The 11194-nt window shown below is 45.6% G+C and overlaps 1 protein-coding gene and 1 non-coding gene across 2 annotated transcripts; one reads left to right on the top strand and one right to left on the bottom strand.

Moving 5' to 3' along the window:
• Positions 1 to 3270: 3270 nt before the first annotated feature.
• BDB00DRAFT_777773 (uncharacterized protein) lies at positions 3271 to 4230 on the bottom strand (the record flags this gene model as incomplete). Its single annotated transcript, XM_053120329.1, has 1 exon — positions 3271 to 4230. The coding sequence occupies one exon, from the start codon at positions 4228 to 4230 to the stop codon at positions 3271 to 3273; it is 960 nt and encodes a 319-aa protein (XP_052972095.1).
• Positions 4231 to 8551: 4321 nt separating this feature from the next.
• Positions 8552 to 8623, top strand: BDB00DRAFT_t149. Its single transcript has one exon. It is a non-coding gene; the product is annotated as a tRNA-Glu (tRNA).
• The last annotated feature ends 2571 nt before the right edge of the window (positions 8624 to 11194 follow it).

Below are 11194 nucleotides of genomic sequence, written 5' to 3'. Positions count from 1 at the left end.
GCCAGTGACTGTACTTTTGTTGCCGTTCGTCAGCAAGCTTCTGTAGCTCTGCGGTCCAGAACCACTTCTACTGCTTCGGTCGGGCTTGCCCTCTGGTGACACTGGCATCCAATGCATCATAGATAGCTTAAATGATATGCTGGCCAAGTTGTTCGATAGCCACCAAGTCCAGCTCATTGTGATCAAGACACTGCTGTATCTCGTCACTAATCAGTGCAACATTGCGAGTAAGCTCATCAATGTAGACCGTCTGTACATCTTCTTCATGCAAACGCTGTAGCTTCCAATGTTGGCGCGGCGCGTTGGGAGCTGGCAACCGGTCAATTGGTGTGTGGAGGAAGAAGTCGAACTGGCAGAGGTGATGATCGGATCCAAACGTCAAATCATCTCTTACTACGAGCGAAGGTGATATCACTGCAGTAGGTGAGGAGATGAAGAAGTCGATGATGCTGGATCCAACGTTCGGTTTGTGGAAGGTGTGTTTGCCGAACGCGAGTGTTTCCTTCTATACAACAATGCCATGGTCAACAAGCCATTGCTGCAGGAATCCTGCTCGAGGATAAGTGCTGTCGTTATCGCCGAGCTGTGCACTAAGACGAGTGTTGATGTCGCCGAGGATTATGGTACTGTCGTCTATGGTGAGGCGTTGGATGGTGGCGGTGTAGTCGGGAAAGGAGAGAGAAGGAGGTAAGTAGAGACAGTGGATGGTGTAGGGTCCGATCGTACAGGTGATGGTATAGCGATTCGGATGGTGGTGAGGGTGAACATGGTAAGGAAAATCAGAGCGCACAAGCAGCGTTAGCCCGCCAAAGCCGACTCGTGCGTTGCCTGAAGTCCACGCATAATTATGAAATTGCGTCTAAGGTATTGTAAGTCGTCCAGCGAGTAGTTTAGTTTCCGTTAGCAATAAAATATCAATGTTATTTTCAGTACAATAATTAATTAACACATCTGGCGATCTTTCGATACTATTTGCATTAAGTTGAGCGATCTTAATGGTGTCACTCATTAATTATTGTCTTTTGCTGCGGCTTCGATGTTTTTTGAGGTGGTGGTGGTGGTAGAGTTATTGGCAGAGATGTTGCCTATGTCAACATCCTCTCCCTCTCCCATGTTGTTGTTGCTGCTTTTGGCGCTGTCGTCCTTGCGGCCGTCGTCGTCCTTGTTGCTTGTTGTGCTAGGAATGCTGACGCTGCTTCTACTGGTGTCAATTCCCTACGACGACGGAATTGTGGTGCTGGGCGCAGCTTCTGGAACTCAATCAGCATTTCCATAGGTAGCTTATGGGGCCCGTCATAGCTGTCGGCACAGAAATAACGCATAATTGCGTTACCAAGATAGGTGTGCGGCATTTGAAGGCATGTGCGGTAAATGCGTCTCTGATGGATATCGATTGCCTTTGTTGTTTTTTCCGTTGCTGTCATGGTTTCGAGCTTTTGATCCTTAATGACAGTAGGTGACAATGGATCAAAATCGACAAATTTGATGCTACCTAGCACCAGTAGCTGCTCAAGCTCATTCTTGAACGATTGATGGATCAATAGGCCTACAATACCAGTAGTAGGGAAGTGGACGTCAAGAATGCGGGCCTGTGGCACCTTGAGGATAGCAAGGCGTTTACGCACTTCACTATGGCGCATGCGGTGGGGGCTGTTGAGGTACACAAACGTATACCCTTGTGCTGCAGTAGGATCTATTGGGGCAAATCCACGACTGGCCCATGCCACTATTGCTGCTGTTGGTGTTTTCACAACACGACGAGTCTTTTGCTTGTTATTGTTGCTGCTAACGTTTTTGCTGGCTGCTGCTGCATACGTCTTGTTGCTGCTGTTGTTGTTAGGTGCAGGCTGTTGTTGCTTTTGTTGTTTTTGGTGCTTTTGCTGTTGCTGCTGGTCCATGCGATCCATCAGCTTGAGCTGGCGTGCGAGACGCTTCTCCCGATCTTGCTCTTGGTGTGCTTCACGGGCACGCTTTTGCTGCTGGTACACAGCTCGAGATTCTGTTGTACCCGCGTGTACGGACTCAATAGTGCCTGTAAGACATTCATCGTCTTCGTACTCAGGGGTGCTATCCATAACGGTCATTGTTGGTGCTGGTGGCACAGGGGGATGTTCTCCCTCGAGCTCGGCAATACGCTGATAAGCGAGTGCTAATTCTGACCGGAGTTGCTTGTTTTCTTTAATTAGAGCAGCCATTTGCTCTAATTGCTCATCGTAGGCTGCAATTTTCTACTGGAACGCGAGGAACCAGGGAGGGATTGCTGTTGTTGTTGTTGTTGTTACCAATGCTGCATCCTCCTGCTCCTGTGTATCAGGGAGTGATGTATGCAGAGAGCTATACAAGAGCTCTTGCTCTTGCTGGTTGTTGTTGTTGTTGTTGGTTTGCTGTTGCTGTTGTTGCTGAAGGGCAGCGGTGCCGCGTTCGGCGAGGGGGCTGTTGCTGCGGGTGCGTTCGGACTGGGGGTATGGTGATACCTCTTGGCCGTTAATAAACATATCCGCGGAATTGATGGTGTTGGGGGTGGCAATCTCTGTTGTAGTAGGTGAAGGGGTGGTGCGGCGTTTTTGCCGTTTTTGCTGTGAATTTCCTTCTATGGGGGAAGGGGTCTTCTTGATAGGGGAGGGGATATGGGTTGCCCGCTGTGAAGCACGCCGTTTTGCTCTAATAGGCAAAGCCGATGTAAGGCGTATGGCCGATTCTGGTGCTGTGGGTGATGCAGGCACGGCTGTTGTACGTAGTGAGGTGGGAATATTGGCGTTTGCCTCGGGTGTTACGCGAGGCGAGTTCGAGGTCGTAATTTTTGGGGGGTGATCGGAAAAAAGGACGAGTTTTTGGGGGTGCAGATTGAAGAAAAGTATAAAAAGAGGTGGTTTTCGCCGCGCGCGATGCTCGACAGATGTCTCTCCTCTATGGTCTAGTTCAAAGCGTATTTTTATTAAAGGGTGGAAGAGACTCTCGAGGGCAACATCCATTAGGCAATTTGCCGGTCTCATTGTTTCAAAAGGGAGGGTGTGACAAGAATATAAAATGCGGGGTAAAGGTGGTGGAACGAGCGCGGGAAAACCCTCAAAGGGGAAGAAAAACCCGGCTGTAAGCTAAGAGAAGTGACTGGGGGGAGGTGATACTGATAGATATAAAGTTTCTAGCGACACAAAAGAAAATAAAAGATATAAAATATAGAATGAACTGCCTAGGGCACAAAGTAATAAGAGAGGCGGTGTTGTTGTTGATGGTGTGCTAGGGGAAAGAAAAGGGCAGTAGCAGCAATGATTATGTGGGTGGTGGTGATGGTGGTGAAAAGAACCCATCAAGGACCTGCCTTGGATGAGGTTCGGGATCAAAGGTGGCATCCGGATGACTGCAAATGTCGATATCGCGGAGCGTAAGCAGAAGCACAGGCCATGTAGATCGCCAATGGCCATTCTTGAGTGCTGTTGCTTTGTTTGGCAAGCTGTTGAAGACCGCATCCAGCAGATGTTGGTCGTCTTGCACAGGCCCAGGGAAACTGTTGCGTAATTGCTCGACCATTGGTGCCAAAAGAGGACAATCGTTGGTGTAGTGGCGTCGGTTGGCTCCCACTTTGCCGCAGCGGCAATCCTTTAACGGATATGATGGCAGCCAATGCATGCGCCATTTAACAAGGCGGTGGCGAGCCAAATTGGTGGCGGGCAGAAACAGGATCGGATCCCATCTCCGTTCCGGCAAAGCACGTCGCACAGTGGAGAACCGGTTGCGGCGGCTTTGCAATTCTTGTTGGTGGTGACTGTCGATTACGTGCTGCATGGGGTCGCGCGGCAGTGGTGCTTGGCGAGTTACTTCTTTTTCGTCTACCCATAACTTATTTGTTGTCATGACGCGCCAATAGTCGGGTGGGTGATGGCGACGAAGAAATGAAGAAACGACACATGCGAGCAAGGTTGACGGTGGCAAACGGAACGCACGACACAAAAACTTGAACAGCAAGATGCGCGCTCGAAGTTTGATTGACGGCAAGTCAGCAAGGTGGAGGGGGACGATTGTTGGTGTGGTGGCAGCAGGGTCGGTAACGTTCAATGCTAACCGAATGCAACGAATCTGCACCTTTTCGAGGGCGGTATATTGTGTGGCGGTTGGGGTGAAGATTGCCAGGCCGTACTCCAGCACAGGACGAACAAAGCTGCGATACAGGCGCAGGGCGAGACCGAGGCCAAAGTTGTATTGATGAGCGCCGATATTGCGAAGCAAAACCATGGCGCTAATGGTTTTGGTAGCGTTTGTCTGGATCAAACGGTTGGTGTCGATGCCCTCTGCCGTAAACGGGATACCAAGGTACTTGAACCAGGGCACTTGTTCAATGGCTTCACCGTAGAGTCGATATTGGACACCAGGCTGGCCATTAACGATCTGGCATTTGGTAGGGCTCCATCGATACCCATACCGTTCCGAGTGCAGCTGTGCCATAGCAAGCAGCTGGCGTACATCATCGGAAGAACCGAAAATAGCCACGTCGTCAGCATACAGCAGCGAGTTAATGATGGTGATATCCGTGTCTTGGCGACGACGATCACGCAGGGTGCGGCGTTCCAGCAACTGAGCAGATGCTTCAGTGTAATCAGCAAGTGGTACAGTGCGGATGAGCAGTGGTTGGCGGCTGCCAAGTCGTAGCACCTTGGGCAGCGAGTCGATGAACACGGCATACAAGATCGGGCTAAGGATCGAGCCTTGTAGTACACCGCGACGAGGACGGATGGCACGCGATTGGTAGTTGCTGAGGATGACGCTGATCGACACCTCGTTGAACATATGCCTGAGCAACTCAAGCAATGCTGGCTGCAGATGGTCAGTGAGCGCTCCCCAAATAACGTTACGGTCGACAGAATCGTACGCCGCTTTGATATCTAGGAACGCGACAACGGGTGGCTGATCGTGTTGGCGTTGGAATTGGCGCATCAACGCTTGTAAATTGAACGCCTGGTCGAGAGCACCGCGGCGAGCCCGAAACCCACCTTGGGCTACATCGAGCGCAGGCATCTGTTGTAGCAGCACTGGCAACAAGCACCGCTCGACGATCTTACGAAACGTGCTTGTTAGACTGATCGGCCGATAATTGGACGCAAGGGATGGATCGCCTTTCTTGTGGATCGGTACTACCTGTGCAGTGCGCCAAGCAGCAGGCAAATACGACCAGCACCAACAAAGACGAAGAAAAGGGGAGAGCACCGATGCGAGTGGACGAGCAATCGGCTTTAGCATCTCACCACGGATATGATCTGATCCAGGCGCTTTACGACCTGGCAGCTCCTTGCGGATCACCATGACAATACGCTCTAGTGAGAACGGATCGTCACCAACATCATCCAGCTGATCGTAGCGCTGTTGCGGCGGGTCAGAGACCTCACCACCAAAGACACTAGCTAGATGAGTGATCATTGTTTCGGCAGCATGGGCGGGACCTTGAGGATGCGAGAACGTGGCACCTTTCTGGCGGTTTCGTCTCATGCTCTTGATGACGCTGTTGGCCTCGGATGGGTCGTTGCGTTGCATCTTGGTACAGAATTCACGCCATTGGCGAGTACGAGCACGGCGGATGGCGATACGCAGCTCGTCTCGGGCATCGGTGAACTCCTTCCACAGGGTGGCTCGTGCAAGGGTGGCAGGTGCATGTCGCCAGCGACTGTAACGTTGCTGCCGTTCGTCAGCAAGCTTCTGTAGCTCTGCGGTCCAGAACCACTTCCACTGCTTCGGTCGGGCTTGCCCTCTAGTGACACTTGCATCCAGCGCTTCGTATACGGCTTGAGTGACACGCTGGCCAAGCTGTTCGATAGCCGCCAAGTCCAGCTCATTGCGATCAAGACACTGCTGTATCTCGTCACTAATCGGTGCGACATTGCGAGTAAACTCATCAATGTAGACCGTCTGGATATCTTCTTCATGCAAACGCTGTAGCTTCCAATGTTGGCGCGGCGCGTTGGGAGCTGGCAACCGGTCAATTGGTGTGTGAAGGAAGAAGTCGAACTGGCAGAGGTGATGATCGGATCCAAACGTCAAATCATCTCTTACTACGAGCGAAGGTGATATCACTGCAGTAGGTGAGGAGATGAAGAAGTCGATGATGCTGGATCCAACGTTCGGTTTGTGGAAGGTGTGTTTGCCGAACGCGAGTGTTTCGTTCCATACAACAATGCCATGGTCAACAAGCCATTGCTGCAGGAATCCTGCTCGAGGATAAGTGCTGTCGTTATCGCCGAGCTGTGCACCAAGACGAGTGTTGATGTCGCCGAGGATTATGGTGCTGTCGTCTATGGTGAGGCGTTGGATGGTGGCGGTGTAGTCGGGAAAGGAGAGAGAAGGAGGTAAGTAGAGACAGTGGATGGTGTAGGGTCCGATCGTACAGGTGATGGTGTAGCGATTCGGATGGTCGTGAGGGTGAACATGGTAAGGAAAATCAGGGCGCACAAGCAGCGTTAGCCCGCCAAAGCCGACTCGTGCGTTGCCTGAAGTCCACGCATAATTATGAAATTGCGTCCATGGTGTTGTAAGTCGTCCAGCGAGTAGTTTAGTTTCCGTTAGCAATAAAATATCAATGTTATTTTCAGTACAATAATTAATTAACACATCTGGCGATCTTTCGATACCATTTGCATTAAGTTGAGCGATCTTGATGGTGTCACTCATTAATTATTGTCTTTTGCCGCGGCTTCGATGTTTTTTGAGGTGGTGGTGGTGGTAGAGTTATTGGCAGAGATGTTGCCCATGTCAACATCCTCTCCCTCTCCCATGTTGTTGTTGCTGCTTTTGGCGCTGTCGTCCTTGCGGCCGTCGTCGTCCTTGTTGCTTGTTGTTGGTGCTAGGAATGCTGACGCTGCTTCTACTGGTGTCAATTCCCTACGACGACGGAATTGCGGTGCTGGGCGCAGCTTCTGGAACTCAATCAGCATTTCCGTAGGTAGCTTATGGGGCCCGTCATAGCTGTCAGCACAGAAATAACGCATGATTGCGTTACCAAGATAGGTGTGCGGCATTTGAAGGCATGTGCGGTAAATGCGTCTCTGATGGATATCGATTGCCTTTGTTGTTTTTTCCGTTGCTGTCATGGTTTCGAGCTTTTGATCCTTAATGACAGTAGGTGACAATGGATCAAAGTCGACAAATTTGATGCTACCTGGCACCAGTAGCTGCTCAAGCTCATTCTTGAATGATTGATGGATCAATAGGCCTACAATACCAGTAGTAGGGAAGTGGACGTCAAGAATGCGGGCCTGTGGCACCTTGAGGATAGCAAGGCGTTTACGCACTTCACTATGGCGCATGCGGTGGGGGCTGTTGAGGTACACAAACGTATACCCTTGTGCGGCAGTAGGATCTATTGGGGCAAATCCACGACTGGCCCATGCCACCATTGCTGCTGTTGGTGTTTTCACAACACGACGGGTCTTTTGCTTGTTGTTGTTGCTGACGTTTTTGCTGGCTGCTGCTGCATACGTCTTGTTGCTGCTTTTGTTGTTAGGTGCAGGCTGTTGTTGCTTCTGTTGTTTTTGTTGCTTTTGCTGTTGCTGCTGGTCCATGCGATCCATCAGCTTGAGCTGGCGTGCGAGACGCTTCTCCCGATCTTGCTCTTGGTGTGCTTCACGGGCACGCTTTTGCTGCTGGTACACAGCTCGAGATTCTGGTGTACCCGCGTGTACGGACTCAATAGTGCCTGTAAGACATTCATCATCTTCGTACTCAGGGGTGCTATCCATAACGGTCAGTGTTGCTGCTGGTGGCACAGGGGGATGTTCTCCCTCGAGCTCGGCAATACGCTGATAAGCGAGTGCTAATTCTGACCGGAGTTGCTTGTTTTCTTTAATTAGAGCGGCCATTTGCTCTAATTGCTCATCGTGGGCTGCAATTTTCTGCTGGAACGCGAGGAACCAGGGAGGGATTGCTGTTGTTGTTGTTGTTGTTACCAATGCTGCATCCTCCTGCTCCTGTGTATCGGGGAGTGATGTATGCAGAGAGCTATACAAGAGCTCTTGCTCTTGCTGGTTGTTGTTGTTGTTGTTGGTTTGCTGTTGCTGTTGTTGCTGAAGGGCGGCGGTGCCGCATTCGGCGAGGGGGCTGTTGCTGCGGGTGCGTTCGGACTGGGGGTATGGTGATACCTCTTGGCCGTTGATAAACATATCCGCGGAATTGATGGTGTTGGGGGTGGCAATCTCTGTTGTAGTAGGTGAAGGGGTGGTGCGGCGTTTTTGCCGTTTTTGCTGTGAATTTCCTTCTATAGGGGAAGGGGTCTTCTTGATAGGGGAGGGGATATGGGTTGCCCGCTGTGAAGCACGCCGTTTTGCTCTAATAGGCAAAGCCGATGTGAGGCGTATGGCCGATTCTGGTGCTGTGGGTGATGCAGGCACGGCTGTTGTACGTGGTGAGGTGGGAATATTGGCGGTTGCCTCGGGTGTTACGCGAGGCGAGTTCGAGGTCGTAATTTTTGGGGGGTGATCGGAAAAAAGGACGAGTTTTTGGGGGTGCAGATTGAAAAAAAGTATAAAAAGAGGTGGTTTTCGCCGCGCGCGATGCTCGACAGATGTCTCTCTCCTCTATGGTCTAGTGGCTAGGATCCCGGTCTCTCACACCGGTGGCCCGGGTTCAATTCCCGGTGGGGGAATGCAATACTACAGTTTGTATAAGTAATATTTTGTAAATACATTATATTTTTGTAAGTATACTACTATAGCAGCATGTTTCTCAGCCTGAAGCATGAACCAATGAGATTCACGGACCAATAGCATACATTGTCCATGTATTTTTTTTATCCTTTGCACTTACAAGAAGTTACTACACCAATCATAATAACACTTCGTTAGAAACCTTACAGCACCAATCCCTTCAACTCCTCCTATGATTATTCATCGACCTTCATTAGATTTGTAATCATATTAGTGATATCGTTATTGTATATTTTATTGGTTCTTCTAAGTTGTGCGAAAGGTATAAAATACCTTGGATCAATAATCATAAATAAAGATATCAATCAATTATCTACATACTCTTTTCAATCCCTTTTCTCTTATCCCCTAGCTATGGTATCTCCACTAAGCCGATTAATCTACTATTATAATATTAAATATATATATACATATAAATATATTTACAATAAATTAAATTATATATTTATACAATGTATTAATATTTGAATTTAAAATTAATTAATAATTTGAGAAAACCTTAAAATTAAACATTATTATATATATATAACATAAATCTTCTCTTCTCCTTTCTTCTAGTCTCGCCAATAGTGAAACAAGGAATGGAGCGAGCAGTGGAATGACTTCTAGGAGCAAAGCTCTGATAAAAAAATATAACTTATTATAATATATAATGTTAGCTCGCTACTGCAAGCTTTTAACCCTGAAAGGGTAACATTATATATTAAGCGAATGAAATGAGCTATATATAAAAAACATTAATTTGTAATATAAATTTATTCATATTCTAAAGAATATAAAAATATTCACTATATGGTGAAATTTTTGATTTATATTTATAATTATATAAGTTAGAAGAGGTTCAAATGAACCTCTAAAACTATATAATTTTTTTAATTTTAATCATATGAAAAAATGATTATATAATCATATTTTAATATTAGTGAATATTAAAAATAATTAAAAATAGGATTTTAAAATCCCATCTTTTAATATTTTTAAATTATTTCTTTATAAAAATAATAAAATAAATTTAGTCATGTGTGACTAATTTTATATAATCTTAATTTTATTGGAAAAATACCAGTAGGTATTTTTCTAGTAGAAATATTAAATATTTTGTCGGATCCTATGGGTCCTCGAGGTCACTGCGTTCCTAGGTTTGTCTTCGACAAAGACTGGAAGGAAGAGGAGGAGAGAGAAACTATAATTATGACTATATTAGGATATTAAAAATGTTATTTAACATTTTAATTTTATCTATTCCTTAATATAGATATATGTTTATATGGAGTATTTATAAATACAAAGATTTAAAATTATATAATTTTTTATTCTTATTGATTTTATTTGTAGTTTATATTTTTAAACATTTTGTGCAACATAATTGTAACCATAGCAACAACGATAAATTCTTTTTATATTGAAATAATGAATCTTTGATTTTTTGAGAAAAATAAGTTACTATAGTAACTTATAAAATAGTATAGTATTATTATAATAATATATCTTATTTAGTATTTTCATAATATTTCTATATATAATATAATTATCTATATAATAAATGAATCATTATATGATAATTAATAATTAATCCCCTAAAAGGATTTGACAATTGGTAGCAGAAGCTTATGCCCAATTCATTGAATCCATTCAAGAAGACCAGTTTTCAGAACTACCGGAATACACAAGATCCACTCTTCAAAGAAGAAAGTACACTTTGGAACCATAACCCTGTTATCAACATTCCTTGACCTCTACTAAGTGATCATCCTCAACCTCGATGATCACTTATTAATTCCCTAAGTAACAATATCATCCATCATCATTGTCTGAATTATCAACCCTAATACCAATATTTCTGTTTATTCATATTATTAAATTCCATAGTAAAAGATATATAAACACCATAGTCTTTGAATAATAAAACATCAGTTAGATATCTTGTTTCCGTCCTATATCTTGTTCCCTATATCTTCTCTCATCATCTAGTCTCCTACCTCTAGGTTCCCTTCTTGTCTTATCCTATTCTTGCTGAAAGCACCTAGCACATTCTCGTCCGGTCTTTCTGTTCTTGTCTTGTCTTATTCCTATATGCACCTTACAAACCCATACAAGGACATACACAAGATATACAACAAGACCCAACGCAGCTGATGTTAGATTATTATGCTCGTCGACCGCGTTCTATAAGATTCTCTTTTTAGCTATTTGAAAACAAACGTATAAGGTGAAGTCGCAAATGCTTAAATACTTATGTAAAATATCTTATTCGTAGCAACTGCTTTTACCTTTCACTCTTCATCTTTTTACTATGCAAAACATTGACCAAACAAATATTAAATTGAATCAATCTACCAAGTGTCGCTGTGATTAGGAGGTGGAATCATTTCCACTAATAGAGGAAGCACTAACGCAGTGGTGAGTTAGTTTGTGTACTTCTATATTATGCAAGCACTTAAACGCTATAAACAACAGATGGGAATTAAACTATAACAATTAAATATAAGAGATAATTTTTAATTATCCTT

Source organism: Zychaea mexicana (genome assembly GCF_025766255.1).
Source record: "Zychaea mexicana strain RSA 1403 chromosome Unknown BDB00scaffold_292, whole genome shotgun sequence".
Lineage (NCBI taxonomy): Eukaryota > Fungi > Mucoromycota > Mucoromycetes > Mucorales > Lichtheimiaceae > Zychaea > Zychaea mexicana.
This window is presented reverse-complemented; position numbering and strand designations above follow the sequence as displayed.